The following is a 20,924-nucleotide window of genomic DNA, read 5'->3' as shown; positions in this document are numbered from 1 at the left end:
TGATCCAAAACAACAATGATTAAGGAATAATGATTTTTCTGAATAATCACATCTCCAAAAAAAATGTGCAATGCAAGGTCAGTGTAATTAAGAGCTTACTTGGCAGTGGTATGTATTTCTGCATTTTTTTTCTTTTCTGGTTATGTGTGTGTGTATTTGTGTTTTTGTACCCACACATTTGAGGGTAAAACTTTTAGGGAATGGGACACTTAGTCCAGGGGAATACACCAAACAAAAACCAATTTATCAGACCAATAACACATGTCAGCAATTTGGAATTTTATTGGAATAATAATATATTGGAATTTAACTTAAATGTACATTCTGAACACATTAAGGGTGTGAATTGTGTGACAATATAACATAAAAACAGGTGGAATAGATTGAAATATATTTTAAAAAGCATAATAGAAGTGAATTAGGCTTTGTTAATGATTGGATTAGTGTTACACTGCATTATAGGGCCTGAGTACACATACGAGTAAGTAAATAATAGCGTTACATGTTTTGTCAGTAGATGAGTTTGTGGGGATGCGTTTATTGTTCTATTTTGCCCCCTAGTGGAATAATAAAAAAATATGCTGATCTGCACAACCTCCATTTGTATCTCGGTAAAGAGAACGCTAATAATTGGCTAAACCGCGATCACGTGACTCGTTTCGGCTAATCGCGTTCTCTGCTTTGGAGCGTCTGGTCTCTGGGAGAGAGGTGCAGGCCAGTGAGTCCGCTAAGCCGAGCAGAAAAATACACACACACACCCTGGTGTACCGGTAAGATGGTTTTCTGTTAATTGTTTAATAGTAAATATAAACAGGTACATTTTAGGAATAACTCAGTTTTAGCCTTGCGTTTCTCTTTCGTCGTCCCCTCCTCCCGGAAAGCATTAATGCTAACGAAACCGCTAGGCGCTAACGCTAGTTAGTTAGCACGCGCTGCACAGCTACCTCTCGGCCTGCCTTTGTTTAAGCTTGTGTATGCTGTTAGCATTGTAGCCTAGCTAGCTTCTGATTATTTATTTAGAATAATTATATTATAACTGGCTTAGGGTTCGGGTAGTATTTATTAAATTAGAAAATTAATTTAACGTAAAACCGGTGTATGTTTGGGATTCCGGTTTCCGGCGATTAAGCAGCTCAGCCGGAAACGTTTGCTTAGCAACGCTCTTCTGTTAAATAAACTAATCACAGCGTACGCGGTTAACGCGTGTAATATTCATCATCACCCGAGATTGTAACGGCGTGATGAGATTATTAGGATACCTGTGGGGTTCCGGTGCTCTTCAGTTTTGTCCCGCGGTGCAGATTAACGGTGTGAAAATGGCCGCTCGTGTCACGGTTCAGCCTGGTCAGGTGTGGAGTGTGTATTGTGCAGGACATTAAAGCGGTTCAACACACATGACCCAGCTTTGCTGTTTCCTAGGATGTATAGATCATTTTCTGTGCTTAACAGTAGCGGGGATGTAGGTATATTTCTTCTGTAACCGAAAGGAAAATCTACAGACTTATATATCTTGTATATTTTATGGCCGCGATTTAAAACGTGCAGATTGTCTATGTGGGCTTTTTTGATGCCATAACATAGGAATTATATAATCGGTCCTGGCACCAATAGCAGTAAGCCAGTACTGTATTTGATTCTCTTCTCCGTCTCCACGTTGCCCCGCCCTCTCTCCCGCTGTGTTTCTGCCCCGGCCCCTATTCATCTGTTTCTGAATAGCCCCGCCCCCTCCCTCTGTGTCTCCGCATAGCCCCCACTCTCCCTGTTTTGCTGCCTTGTTGAAGATGCTAAAGTTACCAGATTGTGTCAAAGTCAGTGTGTGAGACATGTGATTTGTTTGTGTGTGTGCGCGCATCTGTGTGTGTGTTAACATTTGTAATGCGTGTATGTTAAGTTAAGCCTTTATTTGTCACATATACATTACAGCACAGTGAAATTCCTTTTTTGCATATCCCAGCGTATCAGAGCGCAGGGTCAGCCATGAGCAGCCCCTGGAGCTCAAGGGCCCAACAGTGGCAACCTGGTGGAGCTGGGGATCAGTAACTCGGTGCTTTATCTCTCTGAGCCACCACTGCCCATGTACAGTGTGTGTGTTAACATTTGTGATGTGTAGGCCGCAGATGCTGGAAGAAAAGCATCACACTACGATGTTACTTAATGTGATGTCACGTCACTAAATATTGTCACTCAATATGCCGTACAAAAAGTTATCCACCATTTTTCAGCATAAGTTTAAGACATTATCACAGCTGACCTGTTAAAAAAAAAATTTTTGCATTCTCAATATCTTTAGATCACATCGGCCCAGTTTGGTGACAATCATATGAATTCCCTAGGAGGAGTATATCAAAATCCATCGGGTGCATTTTTTTTAAACGACCCAAAATAACCGGCGTCCTGTTGGGTTGAGCACATGACATGCAAAAGTTGTTCAGCTCAATGAGCTTTAAATGTGTACCGAGTTTCGTGTCCCTATGTGAAAACGTGTATGAGCTATCCAGCAAAATCTTGTGTGGCGGCCCCGGGCCACACAACTTTCGGGCATCCTAATGGCAACAGATTCCAAGCTGTCTGCCAATTTTTATGCGTTTTTGAGCATGTTAAGATGCCCAAAAAGTTCAGAAGGCTGGGGGAAAAATATCCTAAAGAAAACAAGAGGGTTCTGCGCACCCTATAATGGGCTTGGGCCCTAAAAAAAACTAGCTATCCATTTACCAGGTTTACTGCATGTTCAGTGTTAACAATGTTTAATCACATAAAATTTTAAGGGTTTAAAGTTAGTGTTGAGATTTTTTTTAAATCGTCAGGTTAGTTCCCGATACAGTTTTCTCTTTTTTGAATTGTCCTTTGCAATTTTGGTGGTCTTTTTAATCAAGTGGTAAACAAAGATACAGGCACGTTCTTCACCAGCCTATTAAACGAACTGTTTGCTATTTTTACCTTGTATTGCTGGGCTGCCTCTGTGTAAGAGGTGACGAAAGCAGTGGTGTTGCTAGAGAGATGTGCTGCAGAGTGCCATGTAGGCTGAGTCACTCAGTGATCCAGTTGTTCTCCTGAGTCTTCATGCTTTCCTAAAACTGCTTGTGTCTGTGAGGAGGCAATAAAGTATTTTGGGGGGATCATACTAACAGATGATTCAAGGCAGAAAAAAAGAGATTTTTTTTTGTGTAGTTCTCTAGCTCATACAAGCTTTTGGTTAAGTGTATTAGTATATATTCCATTATGTTTTAGCTCTCATTATGGAGGAGAATTACATGGTAAAGTACATTTAATCTTTTTTTTTTTTTCCCACAGACAAGAGCAACATTTCCATCTGCCTGGACTGAGATTAACACTGCCATTTTAAATATGGTAAAAACCTATTCTGCTTTGATTCTTTTTTGCTGGCTGGTAGATTGGAATTGTCTACATTTATACAGTTGTTTTTACATTGCTCCAAGTTCTCTTAATTTTTTTTCTTCTGCTCGTGTTTCTTTTCCATCCAGCCTCCTCCTATCCGTCTTCGCTCCATGCGTGTCTTTATGAACGATGACCGCCATGTAATGGCCAAGCACTCCGCTATCTACCCCACTCAAGAGGAGCTGGAGGCTGTGCAGAATATGGTCTCTCACACAGAGCGTGCCCTTAAGGCTGTCTCTGATTGGCTGGACGAGCAGGAAAGGGGATGTGTGAAATCAAATCCCACAGAGTCTGAAAAAGATGAAGATAAAGAAAGGTGAGAAAAGGAGATGCTTCTGGAAGGTTGTAGGGCTTTATTCTGAATTTATATCTAATGTAGCTCCAAACATAAAAAAAGGTAATGTAGACTTTACATATTAGCTGTCTGTAGCATGCTTGTCAGTTTTTACGTGTGTGCATACATAATGTATATTAATATATACATGCATTAAATAAATTTTCTAAAGCTTTTATCCAGCTATTTATCATATATCTTGGTTATAATAGTGTTTTTCATTTCCTTCCCATTATATAGTAAACTTTTCTCTTTTTCTCCTTCCCCTGTTGGCTGTTTATTGTAAGTTTTACTGCTTTTTGTTGCAGTGAGCCCAAATCATCAGAGCAGACCACGCGCTCCCTGCGTGGTGTGATGAGGGTGGGTCTGGTGGCCAAAGGCCTGCTGCTTAAGGGTGATCTGGATCTGGAGCTTGTGCTGCTCTGTAAGGACAAACCTACAGCCACACTCCTGAAGAGAGTAGCTGACAATCTTAGCGTGCAACTCAAGGTAGGGCATGTCATAAATTAGTCATGTATATGAATAAATGTGCATTGTGCATAATGCAAATTGTCCACTTATCTCCTTTCAGTTTATAACAGAGGATAAGTATGAGGTGATGCAGTTTATCCGTGACGCCTGCATCATGATCAAAAACACCAAGCAGCCCCCTCTTAATCTTACCATTCACCTGACGTCACCTGTTGTCAGAGAGGAGGCTGAGAAGCAGGCTGCCGGAGGTAGGTTCTGCCCTTTCAGAGACAAGAAATCTAAATGAAATACAGTCCCTACCAAGCCAAAAAATACAAGTAGTTTTATACTGAGAGAGCGGGAGATCCAGAGAGATTAATTAGATATTGTTTATTGGGCCTTCAATGGAGCTAGGGGATGTTGTGTGGCACAGACATTTTATGAATTCTTGTTTATATCTACGTAGAGCCTCGTAGTTCCAGGCAATGTACATTTTTTGATGGCCCAATACACAGTAAATAAATTTAAGTAGAACAAACAGTAAAAGACAGAAGGAGGCAAAAAAACTAAGAAGAAAAAAACTGCTCCACTCCCTTTTAAGTGAGACAAGGGTTCAATGAAGGCTTACTGAGAATTAAGAAAAAAAAAATCACAAACCTTGTTGTTTGCATGTGTATATATACTGAGAAAGATATGGAACAGTTGGCATTGCAGCAAAAATGAGCAGCGAGGATTACTGAAGCCTCTGGTTGTTAGAACCAGTAGTGATCTGTTGATGGTGTCATTCTTTCAATAAAGAAGGGAAAAAGGGGTTATAGATAACGCTAGGGCCATCCATCTCCAAACTATAGGCTTTAGTTTAGCAGAGAAATTTTAGAATATACTCTGGAAGTCAGTAATAAAAGTGCTTTGCTAGAGCTGACCTGCTGGTGATGCATTGGAGAGAATATCGAGTTTGCATAGAAATGTTTTAGTTCACATGGTGACCTGTGAGAACTGGGATTAAAATCCCTGTGGTAGTAAGAAAAAGGGTCTAACTTAAGTCCAACTTAAAACCTAGCCCTATCTATGATCCCACTTTTAGCCAAGCCTGCTTTAAGGCCCGAGAAGCCATCAGTTTTGCTGCAGTGTGGACTCGTTTTTTGTGCATCTCACTATTTCTCACTGTGGTTCAAAATCTGATTCTCTCTGTCAAGCCTTCTAGTTTGTCAATTTTAGGGACGCTGGACCTTTGACCAACTGGACGCTCTCTGTCTCGGAAGGGGCAAGGCAGCTACCTCAGAAAAAAAAAAATAGAAGGGGATAAAGGGGAGGGGTTCTACCCCCCATGGTACATAAATCACTCGGCCATTTTTAACTCCATTCAGGCATTACATTATGCTTTCAACTAAACACCACAAAACCCTCTAACCACACACATACTCCCATGTACACCCTGCATTACTCTTTTACTCACTGGGAGTCATGTGGAGGAAGTAACACCCTGGATTGGGGAAATACAACAAGTTCATAGTCTCTTCATATAGTACGTGCCTGTTGTATCGTTTTAGTTGTTTCCACTGGGGGAGGTTCCCCTCCCCTTCTCCCCTCGCTGCCTCCTCCCCTTGGCCGTGAGACAGAAAAAAAACCCCTTGGTCAAACTGTACCTTGTCTTCTTATCCCACCCGCCAATAGAAACGCTATCAGTCAACGATCCCCCGGATGTACTGGACAGGCAGAAATGCCTGGCTGCCTTGGCGTCTCTTCGCCACGCCAAGTGGTTTCAGGTTTGCATCTTGTCTTTATTTGTATTCTATCTTTTAGTCGAGTTATTTTTTGTTTGTTCTCTCATGCTGTGAACATTGTTTTTGGTGTGGATATGTGTCAGGCTTTTCCCCTCACATTCTTTGCCGTTTAATACATTTTGCTAAACGGATTTTAAAAGGATCTTTGACGCTTTCATGTCAACACCTAATCAATTTAACTGATTGATGTGTCAGTGTCCAGATAATTGGTGTACGATGCTGCATCCTAACTGTCATGTTTGAGCGTTCTCAGAATTGCAGCTCATTTAGTTTTACATCAAATGGTTTGTATTTTTTTTTTTTTTACAGAAGTCTAATTATTGTTGCCAAATTTTTTAGACTTTTAAAGTAGTGGGTGCAATATTTCTTTTAACATATTAATTTTTTATCTAGCTTCTTTTTGTTTTAATACAAATAAAATAAATAAATAAATTAAGTTGCCAGTTTTAAGTGTCACATTATTGCTAGCATAAGTTGTTTGTTTAGATGTTGGGTACATCTTTAGCTAATCCCTCTTTGTAGTCATCTATTTGCCCCATCACTAACTTGTGCTGTGTCCCTTTCTGTACCTGAAAAGGAAATATTGCACCTCAGGCTTAATTGGACATGGCTAATACTTTTGTGACGGAATACTGAAATAAGATTTTTTTTTTCCTGTTGTACTTGTTTAAATTAAATTCCAATTCCCAAACTAATTTTTAAAACGGCAGGGATACTTGTCTACTGCCGTTTGAGCTCTATGGCATAATGTGCTATTTTAATATCATTTTCCCATATATGTGGCTTGTTTGTTTAGTCACCTAATAATTTTGTATTTAACAAATATTACTTCACACAATAATGCCATCTATATATCATGTCTCTTTGAGGTCTTGTGTGTTGTGGTGTAGTTTTGAATAATAAGAGTGTGTAATCTCCATTCCCCTGCTTGTGTGTCTAGGCCAGGGCCAATGGGTTGCGCTCATGTGTGATTGTCATCCGGATCCTGAGGGATCTCTGCACCCGTGTTCCCACTTGGGCCCCTCTTAAAGGATGGGTGAGTCATTATGGCAGCCTGCTCCTCATGAACAAGAAACATCTAATGGATGGATAATAGATAAATCTTCCATGAATTTAAATGACTAAAATTATTTGAAGCATGAGGATAGGATGATAGATAGAATCCAAGATGGCGCCGAGTATGGCTGCCTCGTCGCGAGCTCCCTCAAGCAATAGTGGTTTTTTGTATCTAATTCTATTTTAATTTTTTTTTATTACTAGTAACACGTTATGTCTTTTTGTTTACGACCGCCAAACATTACTGGATATAAGAGCAGGACTTTCTTACCGTTTTCCGGAGTTTAAGTTTTGGAACACAGATCCTCCATTCACAAATCCCCCATTCATCTCGTCCGAGACGCCTTTGTCCTGGATCCCTGAAACCTGCAAACGCCGGCGTAGAGGTAGAAGATCCGGCGTTTTGGTTCGACTGGAGAACAAACTTTGTGAACTTCGGGCACGAATCTCCTTCCAGCGGGAGACGCAGGACTGCTGCGTGATCTGCCTTACAGAAACCTGGTTGTCGGACAAGATACCGGACTCCGCGATTCAGCTACCAGGATTCTCCGTGCACCGCGCAGACAGGTCGCGGGAGCTAACTGGGAAAAGCAAAGGCGGCGGCGTGTGCTTCATGATCAACAACTCCTGGTGTGATTATGCAAACGTGCACCCGATAAAGTCTTTTTGCTCACCGGACCTGGAGTTTCTGATGCTTATGTGCCGTCCATTCTGGCTACCGAGGGAATTTTCAGCAGTCATTATTACGGCTGTTTATATTCCCCCACAAGCCGACACTGACCGAGCACACGGGGAACTGTACAGCGCGATCAGCAGTCAGGAAACCGCGCACCCAGAGGCAGTGTTTATTACGACTGGAGACTTTAACAAAGCCAACTTAAGGAAAGTTTTACCAAAACTCCATCAACACATTCAGTTCAACACACGAGGAGAGCGGCTGCTCGACCACTGTTGCACTTCCTTCCGGAATGCGTACAAAGCCCTCCCCCGCGCCCCTTTCGGCCAATCAGATCATCGCTCTATTCTGCTTCTGCCTGCCTATAGGCAGAAGCTGAAACAGGAAGCTCCAACCCTAAGGGCGGTGCACTGTTGGTCGGACCAATCAGATTCGATGTTACAGGACTGTTTTGATCACGTGGACTGGGAAATGTTTCGAAGGGCTGCAGACAGCATTGATGAATACGCAGACTCAGTCTGTGGATTTATCAGGAAATGTGTAGATGACGTTGTTCCATCCAAAACAGTAAAAATTTATCCAAACCAGAAACCATGGATAAACAGTGATGTTCGCATGGCACTGGCAGCACGGAACTCTGCCTTTGCCTCTGCTAACACATTGGAATATAAACATGCCACCTATCAACTTCGGAAGACTATTAGGTCTGCGAAACGTGAGTACAGGGACAAAGTGGAACAACAATTTGATGATCCTAGAAGAATGTGGTAGGGACTGAATACAATTATGGACTTCAGAGAGAAAACCAGCACACCGCAGACCACAGCCTCTATGTGTGAGGATCTAAACGTATTTTACGCTAGATTCGACACAGGAAACAATACGAGACTGCCCAGCGAACGCATCATGGATGACGTAAGTGCGCACACGGTGTCTGAAGAGGATGTAAGGAAGTGCTTCAGACAGATAAACGCACGCAAAGCCGCTGGTCCTGACGGAATCCCCGGCTGTGTCCTCAAATCATGCGCAGCTCAGCTGGCTGGAGTGTTCATGAACATCTTCAACCTCTCCCTCTCTCTGTCTGTAGTCCCAGCCTGCTTCAAGATGGCCACCATCGTCCCTGTACCCAAATCCTCCACCATCACATCCCTGAACGACTGGCGACCAGTAGCCCTGACCCCCATCGTGAGCAAATGCTTCGAAAGGCTGGTCAGGAACTTCATCTGCTCTGCGCTGCCAGACTCACTGGACCCTCTACAATTTGCATACCGCCACAACAGGTCCACTGATGACGCCATAGCCCTGACTCTACATACTGCCCTCACCCACCTGGAGAAGAAAGATACGTATGTGAGAATGCTGCTAGTAGATTATAGCTCTGCATTCAACACCATCGTTCCCTCAAAGCTGGACAGGAAACTACAAGATCTAGGATTGAGCAGCTCTCTCTGCAGCTGGGTTCTCAACTTCCTGTCCGACAGACGCCAGATGGTCAGACTGGGCAGTATCACCTCATCCCCCGTCACAATGAACACGGGTGCTCCACAAGGGTGTGTACTGAGTCCTCTACTGTACTCACTCTACACATACGACTGCACGGCCACTAGCAGCTCCAACATCGTTGTGAAGTTTGCGGACGACACAACAGTGGTGGGTCTTATCACCAACGGTGATGAGACGGCATACAGGGATGAGGTCAGTGCCCTGACACATTGGTGCCAGGAGAATCATCTCTCCCTCAATGTCGGAAAGACCAAAGAGTTGATGGTGGACTTCCGGAGGTGTAGGGGTGCACATTCCCCCATCATCATCAATGGCGCTGCTGTGGAGAGAGTGAGCAGCTTCCGCTTCCTGGGTGTCCAAATAGCAGAGGATCTCACATGGTCAGTTCATACTGACAAAACGGTAAAGAAGGCGCAGCAGCGACTCTTCTTTCTCAGGAGACTAAAAAGATTTGGCATGAGCCCCCGCATACTTAGGTCCTTCTACCGCTGTGCCATCGAGAGCATCCTCACTGGATCCATCACGACCTGGTACGGCAACAGCACCGCCTACAACCGCAAAGCTCTGCAGAGAGTGGTGCGGTGTTCCGAAAGGATAATTGGAGGTGAGCTTCCCTCCCTCCAGGACATCTACAGGAAGCGGTGCCTGAGGAAAGCGAGGAGGATCATCAAAGACTCCAGTCACCCCAGTAACCACCTATTTAAACTGCTCCCGTCAGGCAGGAGGTATGGAAGCATCCGGTCCCGAACCAGCAGGCTGAGGGACAGCTTCTATTATCAGGCCATCAGACTACTGAACACTGACCAATAGGTCTCCACTTGTCACTTTCACAATGTCACTTTACAGTCACTAAGCCACTTTATGGATTCCACATTGCACATAATTGCCTTTTTGCACAACAATCATTGCGGTCATTCCTTATACATTATACACAAGTAAACACTCCCACAATTGTGTGTGTATGGGTATATACATGTATGCATATGTGTGTATGTGCATATGTAGATATATGTATATATATGTGTGTATATATATATATATATATATATACATAGACGTGTATATGTGTGTATATTCTGTATGTGTAGATGTGTATACTTATGCTCACTTTTTTTTTTTTTATAAATTTTATATATATATATATTTTTTTTTAATAACACTTGCACAATATTTTACTTCTGTACTATCCATATGTATATTTTTTTCTTATAATTGTACACCACTATTGCTTGTGTAGCTCGCACATAAGAATTTCACTCACGTGTACGGTACCAGTGTACCAGTAACGTGATGTGACAATAAAAGCGACTTGACTTGACTTAGTTACAGTGGTGTGAAAAACTATTTAACCTACATGGCCCTGTGTGAAAAAGTGATTGCCCCCCTTGTTAAAAAAATAACTTAACTGTGGTTTATCACACCTGAGTTCAATTTCTGTAGTCACCCCCAGGCCTGATTACTGCCACACCTGTTTCAATCAAGAAATCACTTAAATAGGAGCTACCTGACACAGAGAAGTAGACCAAAAGCACCTCAAAAAGCTAGACATCATGCCAAGATCCAAAGAAATTCAGGAACAAATGAGAAGTAATTGAGATCTATCAGTCTGGTAAAGATTATAAAGCCATTTCTAAAGCTTTGGGACTCCAGCGAACCACAGGGAGAGCCATTATCCACAAATGGCAAAAACATGGAACAGTGGTGAACCTTCCCAGGAGTGGCCGGCCGACCAAAATTACCCCAAGAGCGCAGAGACAACTCATCCGAGAGGCCACAAAAGACCCCAGGACAACATCTAAAGAACTGCTGGCCTCACTTGCCTCAATTAAGGTCAGTGTTCACGACTCCACCATAAGAAAGAGACTGGGCAAAAACGGCCTGCATGGCAGATTTCCAAGGCGCAAACTACTTTTAAGTAGGGATGCACCGAAATTTCGGCCGCCGAAAATTTTCGGCCGAAATAGCATTATCGGTTTCGGCCGAAACGTAAGAAAGCGCCGAAAATAAAAGTCGAAATTGTCGCCACGCCTCTCCCATCCTCCCGTCTCGTTCGCGCTGTCATTACGCATCAAACACGGAGTATGTCGGCGGTTTGGAAGCACTTCAAAGTTTCAGATGAGGACAGCAAAGTTGCAATATGCAACATTTTTTTAATACAAACAAAAAGAAAATATTTTAAACATGTTTTTTAATGAAGCCATTTTCGGTTTCGGTATCGGTTTTCGGCCAAGTGCATCCAAAAATTTCGTTTTCGGCCCAGAATTTTCATTTCGGTGCATCCCTACTTTTAAGCAAAAAGAACATTAAGGCTCGTCTCAATTTTGCTAAAAAACATCTCAATGATTGCCAAGACTTTTGGGAAAATACCTTGTGGACCGACGAGACAAAAGTTGAACTTTTGGAAGGTGCGTGTCCCGTTACATCTGGCGTAAAAGTAACACAGCATTTCAGACAAAGAACATCATACCAACAGTAAAATATGGTGGTGGTAGTGTGATGGTCTGGGGTTGTTTTGCTGCTTCAGGACCTGGAAGGCTTGCTGTGATAGATGGAACCATGAATTCTACTGTCTACCAAAAAATCCTGAAGGAGAATGTCCGGCCATCTGTTCGTCAACTCAAGCTGAAGCGATCTTGTGTGCTGCAGCAGGACAATGACCCAAAACACACCAGCAAATCCACCTCTGAAAGGCTGAAGAAAAACAAAATAAAGACTTTGGAGTGGCCTAGTCAAAGTCCTGACCTGAATCCTATTGAGATGTTGTGGCATGACCTTAAAAAGGCGGTTCATGCTAGAAAACCCTTAAACAAAGCTGAATTACAACAATTCTGCAAAGATGAGTGGGCCAAAATTCCTCCAGAGCGCTGTAAAAGACTCGTTGCAAGTTATCACAAATGCTTGATTGCAGTTATTGCTGCTAAGGGTGGCCCAACCAGTTATTAGGTTCAGGGGCAATTACTTTTTCACACAGGGCCATGTAGGTTTGGATTTTTTTTCTCCCTAAATAATAAAAACCATCATTTAAAAACTGCATTTTATGTTTACTTGTGTTATCTTTGACTAATAGTTAAATGTGTTTGATAATCAGAAACATTTTGTGTGACAAACATGCAAAAGAACAAGAAATCAGGAAGGGGGAAAATACTTTTTCACACCACTGTATATCTGAGGCTGGTAGCAGATAGGAACCTTGATTTATGTTGATTGAACATTTTATAAATTTTTATTTTTTTAATGCCGCACTACTCCTTGTTTTTAATCTCTTCTTTCAAAGCCCCTTGAACTTTTGTGCGAGAAAGCAATTGGCACAGGGAATCGGCCAATGGGAGCAGGGGAAGCCCTACGAAGAGTTTTGGAGTGTTTGGCTTCTGGAATCCTGATGGCAGGTGACTGACTGAATGCTTTCTTCTCTTGCAGAATAAAAAGACCATATTTCTTATACATTTTAAACTATATGTTGGTTACCTTAATAGATGGTTCTGGCATCTCTGATCCTTGTGAGAAAGAGCCGACTGACGCCATTGGTCACATGGACACCCAGCAACGGGAGGACATCTCCCAGAGTGCTCAGGTAATTTATCAATATTCGTTGTATCTTTGCAGAATGTGCTTTTGCATTATTTATTTTTATTATTTATTATTTAATAAATAAAGTGATTTTGAGTTTTGCATGTTTTGGATTTACAGCATGCCCTGAGACTTTCTGCTTTTGGCCAACTTCACAAAGTACTTGGCATGGACCCGCTTCCTTCTAAAATGCCCAGAAAACCCAAGACTGAAACCCCCATTGACTACACAGGTTTGCTTAGTGGTCCTCAGAAATTAGTACTTTATAATTAAATAAATTGTTTAATTGTTGTTTCATTTGGCCAGCCTTTTTTTTTTCTTCTTTTAAACAGTCCAGATACCTCCGAGCACAACCTATGCTCCTCCTTTGAAACGGCCAATTGAGGAAGAGGAGGGGGGTGAAGATAAGAGTCCTAACAAGAAGAAAAAGAAACTTCAAAAGAAATGTAATTTTGTTTTAATTGTCCTACAGTAGTAACACTTGTTTTAAAGCTAAAGTTGCCACTGCTTTGCTGTACATGAATCAAGTGCAAATTTGTCACCAATTTGCAGCTCCAGATGAAAAGGCAGAGCCTCCTCAAGCCATGAATGCTTTGATGCGGTTGAACCAGCTAAAGCCAGGGCTCCAGTATAAGCTCATTTCTCAGACTGGACCTGTTCATGTGCCGGTTTTCACCATGGCTGTGGAGGTTGATGGCAAGACTTTTGAGGCTTCTGGTCCCTCTAAACGCACTGCTAAACTTCATGTAGCAGTTAAGGTAAGGGTTTTCCTCTTTGTGGCTAAAAATATTGTATTTGTGAGGATTAGTTAAAGCTTGTTAACTAAAAATCAGAATAAATGATAATGTAAAACATAATGCAGCATGACAGGATTGTAAAGTCAAATATTTAAGTTTGTTTTATTTATATAGTCCTTTTAGCAATGGTAATTGTCGCAAAGCAGTTGTACAGAATCCAAACATTTATGGAGTTAAACATTTTTAAGAAAATATGCATCAATTATAATTAGCAGTTTTCTAATTACAAATGACAATTTTTGTATTTTTACTTTTTTAGGAACATATAACAGGTTTTCAAATTTCAAACATTTTTACTTTTAACCGATGGTTAAACACATTAACAATCTATAATTAAACAAACATTTAGATTTTTTTAGTCTTAGTTTTATGTAACTGGTTCTAGTGACACAATCCCAAAAAGTTTATATGTGAAGTGAATGAATGAAGCTCATATAGTTTCGACAAAATAATAAACGGCAAAAAAATGGTAACAACTAAATATGTCTGTGGCTTTATATTATTATATTATATGGTATTAAGATAGTACATTTACTTTGCATTTAAAATTGTCATTTACAAATTAACACCTTCTGACTATTTAAAATTGAGAATTCAGTAATAAAACAGCAAAATTATATTTTAATTCCACCATGTATATATGAACATACATGGCATTGGTAATATATATATATATATATATATATATATATATATATATATATATAATTTTTTTTTTTTTTTTTTTTTGCATGTTTATCAGGAGCATTGAAAGTGATGTCCACTAGGTGGCACAGCTGACATGAAAGCATCCCTGTTTGTCTTGTCTCCAAGTCAATTCATAACATTGTGTTAAACAGACTGAAATGGTCTGTTTCACATGGAAAAAAATTGGCAGTCCTTCCTATTGCTCACTATAATAGTATAAAATCTAGTGTTAAGTAACTGTTCAGTATAGTACACGCGTATACATTTAGAGATATAAAATACGTTTGTTTACATTACATGTCATGCACTGCTACTCTGCTGCCTCCACTATTTATAGTATTAATTATTTTACCACATTTTTCTGAAGACGTGCACAAGCAATGTGCCAAATAACCACAAGATGTGCGCTTTAGCCATCTTGCATAATATAGATGTGGTTAGCATAAATGAGTTTGGCAGTTGAGAATGTGTGTTAATAATGCTGTGGAAAAAAAATGCTTGTTCAAACTGGCATATGGTGGAAATAAATGGGCTGTGGCTATGCACAAACATTATTAACACAGAAAATTTTGTGGTAGGTTTTGCAAGACATGGGCCTTCCCACGGGGGTGGAGCAAAAAGTTGCTGAACCAGTAAAAGCAGAGGTGGTGACGCCTACTGTCGAGATAGAAGTGAAGACATCAGTCCCACCAGCTGAAACAGAGGCTTCACCTAACGTGCCCACAAACACAGAGGCTACTGAGAGCACTGAGGTAATGATCACTGACCGGGTCTAAAATGTAGGGAAATATTGAGCTAAATAAGAGTGCTTAATAAACTTTAATAAAAATTAGTGTTTCTGACACAACTGTATATCCATTACACACACACTGTGGCTTTTTGTTTCGCTGTTGTAACTGAGAGTACATTTAGTTTTTTTCATCTTTCAGAGTGCACGGCATCAGGGGCCCATTTTGACAAAACATGGCAAGAACCCAGTGATGGAGCTCAATGAGAAACGTAGAGGCCTCAAATATGAGCTCATTTCTGAGACAGGTGGCAGCCATGATAAACGTTTTATCATGGAGGTGAGTTTGTATTTCTTTGGAACATAAGCAAATATTTCTTTTTCCTTAGGACAGGACACATTGGTAATTTGGGAGAGCACTGTGTAATCTAGCTATAATATATAAATCTGCAGACCTTTGTCCGTCCTTTCTATTGTTAAAGCTGTTCTTTTATGCAGATATGTATTAATTTTTTGTAGTTAAGTGGTTGTGTATAAAATCCTCTCGTGTTTATTCTGCAGGTAGAGATAGATGGACAGAAATTCCAGGGAACAGGCTCCAATAAGAAGGTGGCAAAGGCATATGCAGCTCTGTATGCTTTGGAAAAACTCTTCCCAGATGGCTCCAATGCTGAGGCAGCCAAGAAGAAGAAATCACTGGTAATGTAATTTTGTCTTTTTTTTTTTTCCCCCCATTTCATTCCCGGTGCAACTAGTGAACTCTTACAAGGCTATAATGAGGGCAGAGAGGGGCTTTTCTACATTTGCTTTGGCTGGAGTTTGTTATTGCAAAAGAGAACCAATTGGGGTTTTCACAGTTACGAGTTAAATTGCAAATGGAATTACTTGGGTCACTCAGTATCAGCTATTAAATTTGTTTAGACATTTTAATGGTTAATTCAGCCAAATACATTGTTTTACTCTGTCTAAACATCTATAGTGGTAGTGATATTTTTGCTTCAGTCCTCATGATTATCTTTTCTTTTTTCTAAACTTCACTTCTTTTAGCACACTCCTGGGTTTGGAATGATGAGTGGACCCCCTGCTGACCCAACAGCCAATCCCAGAGGCCGGGGACGAGGTCGTGGTAGAGGCCGGGGCAGGGGGTTTAATAATGGTGGAGGATATAATCAAGGTACAGAAATTCACTGGCGGTTTTAATAGGATGTAGTTAGAAGTATAATACCCCTATCTTACCTATGTGGTTTACATTTACATTTAGGTATTTGGCAGATGCTCTTATCCAGAGCGACTTACATTTTTATCACATTATACATCTGAGCTTGCTCAAGGGCCCAACAGTGGCAACTTGGTGGTTGTGGGGTTTGAACCTGGGATCTTCCGAACCGTAGTCCAATAAGTACGCCATAAGTACGCTTTATCTCCATCTCGAAATTTGCCTCCCCCCCAAAAAATTACGAGATACATTAAGTTAGAAGGTACCAGACAAGGGTTTGGACACGAGTTTGGTTTTATTGTCTACATTCTACACCAATCCTGGAGATCAGAATAACGATATAACACATCTGGAATTAGGTAACAATAGCAGTCAGTTGTTATATTAAGACACGAAGGTCAGCTGTCAAGTGCATTTGCAAAACCCATCAAGCACCATGATGAAACTGGCTCTTATGAAGACCTTCCCAGGAAGGCAAAACGAAAACTCTGCTGCAGAGAAGTTCATTTAGACTTACCAGCCTCAAAAATCACCAATTAACAGCACTGCAGATTAGAGCTGTTATAAAGACTTTACAGATCATCAATACAATAATAAAAAATATTAATAAAAATAGAAAGGAATAAAGACCATGAAATTAGATGATGTGCCCAAACCTTTGACTGATATTGTATGTTTATTTGCAACTGTATAACTGTTTTCTGTGGCCATTTCCAAGGGTTTGGGGTTAAATCAATATTGGGCAGTGTTTGTATAATGGTCAATGTTCTGATTGTGATTGTATGAAACATGCTTCTTACACAGATTACATAAAATCGTGCAAGAGGTCTTAATCATGTTTTTAAATTCACCTCTTACAGGTGGCTATGGAAGTTATGGATATGGGAACAATGCTAACTCTGGCTACAGTGAGTACTTCTCCGTTTCCCCCTGGATTTATTGACCTTCCATTTTCCCCCTTGTCCCTTTGTTACTTTAATTAAATGTGTTTGAGAACCACATGGCCCACAGTGCAATCTTGGGTTTGTCATCTTTTTTTTTTATCAATATATTATGTTTACTAGTATTATTAATCTTCTTTGTATTTTTTTTATATTTATATATGTCTTTTATTTTTACATTTATGGTGTTTAGGCAGATAATTCCAGCAGTGTTTGTAAGTGTTTTATAGTTTAGGTTACTGTATATCAAGCTTGTCTAGTGTCAGCACTAAAAATGGGAATGTAAAGTGTATGTTTACTTCATGGTTGAAAGTTGAGTTTGCTGCAAAAGTATTTTTCTTCTTTCGTGTGTTGAATAACATAGTGGCATTTTTTTTTTCTTGTTTAACAAAAGACCTGAGATGATGGGCAAGAAAATCTGAAAAATGATGGATTAAAACTGTTGGCATTGTCTTTTTTTTATATCAGCACCTGTGCTTCTCTGCTCTTTCTCACCTCAAACTCCTATGTCTAACATGTCATTTTTATCATAACCAGAAGCCACTAAAAGGTTGGGGGTGGTGGTGGGGGTTTGTATGAAGAAAATCATTGTGCAAGGCAACTTCAGTGTCATTTTATTGCATGAACTTCTTGTACACCTTAAAAATCTGTAAGCAACACTGGATTCCACTGGGACTGAGCTGCTGCCACTTGTATTTTACAATTCCAAGATGAATGATGTGAACAGGTTTCTCTCTCGCTTAAGATCACTGATTTTGTAACGATGTGTAAACTTTCAGATGTGAATTTTAATTGCAATTTAAAGATGTATTATAAAGACTTTTAATGTGCCATCCTGTAAAATCATACTAAGCAAGCTGTTAACTGTATGTTTTTTCCTAATCATTTTAAAATAAAAATGACACCATGTGCTTATATATTTAATAATTGAGATGTTGCAATTCTTTATCATTTGGTTGTACTTATTGTGATTTTGAAAACATGCTGTTATACTGTTTTATGTTTAAATTTTATTTAAACACCAGTGTTTTTCATTTTCAAATGGAATTTTATCCAACATTTTTTTTACCCCACATGTAGTTCACTTAATTTGCATTGACAAAATCAAGCCTATTGTCCACAACAGAACAGAAATTATTTATATATAATTAGTTATAATTTTTTTTTACAAACTTTGGGAATGTCCTGACTCACCTCCTGCTAGCTTCTTGTTGGAAATAAATATAAATGGTCACAATTTGAATTGAAGCAACCTGCATTGCCTAATATATGGTTACCTTCTGTATTGTGGTTGCATTTCTGTTTTTTAAATTAAAAGCCCTGTACCTGTTTTGGCCTATTTTACAGGGTGGATTTTTGTTTCTAACTTGAATCTGTTTACATATTACTAAAAGTCTGCAGATTATTTTTTAGGAGTGGTTCTAGAAGCAAGTATCTGAAGTAGATAGTATGATGACTACTTTTAATATCCACTACTCATTCCTGTTCAGATTACTACAATAATGGTGGCGCTAATGGAGGATCTACAGGAATGGTCCCTGGAACAGGCCCAGCAGCCAGCACCTCAGCAGGAGGTCCTCCGGGATCAGGAGGCTTTACTTCATATTACCAGAATGATGGCGGTTACTCCACCCCAGGTGCAGCGGGCAAGACTCCTGGAAAGAAGACACCAATGCACCAGGGAACTAAACCTCCTGGTACAGGAGGAGCTCCTGGAACCTATCAGAATCCCACAGGCCCGGGACAAAGTTCTTATGGCCAGTATGGACAAGGCTATGGCCAGGGCAAGAAGAACTTTGGCCAAACTCAAGGTGGAGCCACAGGTGGAGGTTACGGCAACTACAGCACAGCTTACCCATCCCAGGTCACGGGAGGTCCAGGATCACAGGACTACGGCTATGAAGGTATGTTATTTTTGGTTGTTGATGTCAAGTTACTAGTGGAATCAGGTTTTAGTTGTGGTTTGCATTTATTTATTCTCTATGGTGAAAACTGCATTCACCAGCAGCAGTCTTTTATTTATTTATTTATTTATTTTTCTGAAAGAAAGTTACTTTATTTTATACCCCTGCATTCATACCCACCTCCAGGACCCCCAAGTTTGTTCCTAGTTCCATAATTATCACAAACTTATGATGCTGCTATCTGAAAACTGACCTTTTCTGTTCCCCAGAGCTAATTAAAATCTATGTCGTTTTCAGGTTATAGCAACTCATCAAACTACAGTGCACAAGGACCCAATCAGAGTTATGGCGGGAACCCTGGACAATACCATAATCCCGGAGCGGGCTATGGCCGAGGCGAGGGCAACATGAACTACCAGTACAGATAGACTGAACCTGACACTCACCTGCACACTAACATTGCAGTTTTTTTTTCTCGTACACCTTTTCTGAAGTAGCAGCAACAAATTTATATTTGTTCAACTGTTCTTACTGACACCTTAATAGATCTTTATGCTTAGGAAAAGAAGTACTTGTGTTGTCAAGTTTCGTTGTGATATGTTCTGTTTACGGTCTTTAATTTTTTTTTGTCCCCCCCATCCCCCTCCCCAATTAATTCTCAGAGTATTTTCTGAGGTGAAAGAGCAACCACAATCTCATCCATGATTAAGAGGTGGTGTTTTGAATTTTATTCAGCATTTGCATTTTTCCATTACATTTCTTACCTGGTTGGTTGAGCATTGAAAACTAGCACACATCCTCATTTTCTTATTATTATTTTTCCCTCCTCATGTTTTAAAAAATATTTAAAAGTTTTTACTTTTACATCTACAGCTAAAATGCCTTTCAGTATACATGTTTATTTCCCTGTCATTGTAGGCATTTATTATAATGTACTTTTATTACAGTTGTGAAAATGTGAAGTGTGAATTCCGCTCGCAGAAGCTGTTTATGTGCTGGGGAAATTCTATTTTTAGTAACAATTTGTCAATGTATGTTGTAAGTACTCCTCGTTTTGGAAGGAAAGAACTTGTGATGTCACTGGATTGTCTGACTTTTGTGTCCTTAATATAATCTTTAACTCTTTTCCTGTCCCAACTATTATTGCTTTGATTTCTTTTCTATTGCTTAGCAATAGCTAACATATGCTACCCTATGAGGAAATGACTATGGTATGAAAAGGAAGAAAAAGGGGGAGAGAAACCTTTAAAAGGGAATATAGTACATCATCAATAAAAAGCAGGTGTGAGTTTGGGCTAAGATCTAATTTATGTAAGTCAGTACCTGTTCGTTTCTGCAATAGCCAGATGTCCACATGCTTTTTTGTTTAGTTTTTAATAAACTAACTTCCCTTTGTAGTTGTGATGTGTTAGGATCCCCCCCAAACTTGGCAAAATGGTCTCTGCAAGTGTTGTTCTCATAAATTTAAGCGGGTCATTTGTAGTTCACCTTCAGTCTCTTTTGCACTAAAATACTGCTAAGTGTGGTTAAAAAACCAGCCCACATACAGCAGTACTAGAAACGTCTTCAGCCTTTGTGCAGTGGGTGGGTTTCTTTCTGGGCAGCTGTGCTGAGGTCCCCTAAAAAAAAAAAAGGTTTACAAGATTGCTATTTAAATACACATTTTTGCTTAACAGTTGTGAAGCAAAATGTAAACACGTCATAAAAAAACAAAAAATAAATTTGCTAAGAGGATAAAAAAATGGCCAGCGAGGACCGAATCTCCAGTCACTCGTTCTTGATAATTGGTGCTTGCTAAGGGATGGAATCATCTATGATTCCTGTTAGTTTGGAAGACCAGAATACTGTATTTTCTTTGGTGACTTAAAAGATCAATCCCTGAAATG

At 40.1% G+C, this 20,924-nt stretch overlaps 1 protein-coding gene across 1 annotated transcript; it reads left to right on the top strand.

The window, feature by feature from the left end:
• The first annotated feature begins 636 nt into the window (after positions 1–636).
• ilf3b (interleukin enhancer binding factor 3b) lies at positions 637–20,163 on the top strand. The gene is made up of 19 exons (XM_053514330.1): positions 637–770; positions 3,292–3,348; positions 3,483–3,712; positions 4,039–4,219; positions 4,302–4,449; positions 5,855–5,946; positions 6,905–7,000; positions 12,474–12,585; positions 12,673–12,770; positions 12,887–12,998; positions 13,099–13,212; positions 13,319–13,524; positions 14,829–15,002; positions 15,180–15,317; positions 15,539–15,676; positions 16,025–16,151; positions 17,054–17,101; positions 18,625–19,038; positions 19,336–20,163. The coding sequence occupies exons 2-19, from the start codon at positions 3,346–3,348 to the stop codon at positions 19,464–19,466; spliced, it is 2,562 nt and encodes an 853-aa protein (XP_053370305.1). The 5' UTR covers positions 637–770; positions 3,292–3,345; the 3' UTR covers positions 19,467–20,163.
• The last annotated feature ends 761 nt before the right edge of the window (positions 20,164–20,924 follow it).

Source organism: Clarias gariepinus, chromosome 16 (genome assembly GCF_024256425.1).
Source record: "Clarias gariepinus isolate MV-2021 ecotype Netherlands chromosome 16, CGAR_prim_01v2, whole genome shotgun sequence".
In the NCBI taxonomy this organism is placed as follows: Eukaryota; Metazoa; Chordata; class Actinopteri; order Siluriformes; family Clariidae; genus Clarias; species Clarias gariepinus.
Note: the sequence above shows the minus strand (reverse complement) of the source record. Positions and strands in the feature narration are given on the sequence as shown.

Excerpts from the sequence above, each read along its gene's own strand:
- ilf3b (XM_053514330.1), top strand. Across the intron at positions 3,713-4,038 it reads AAAGATGAAGATAAAGAAAG|TGAGCCCAAATCATCAGAGC; the intron begins GTGAGAAAAGGA and ends TTTTTGTTGCAG. Across the intron at positions 12,586-12,672 it reads TTCTGGAATCCTGATGGCAG|ATGGTTCTGGCATCTCTGAT; the intron begins GTGACTGACTGA and ends TTACCTTAATAG.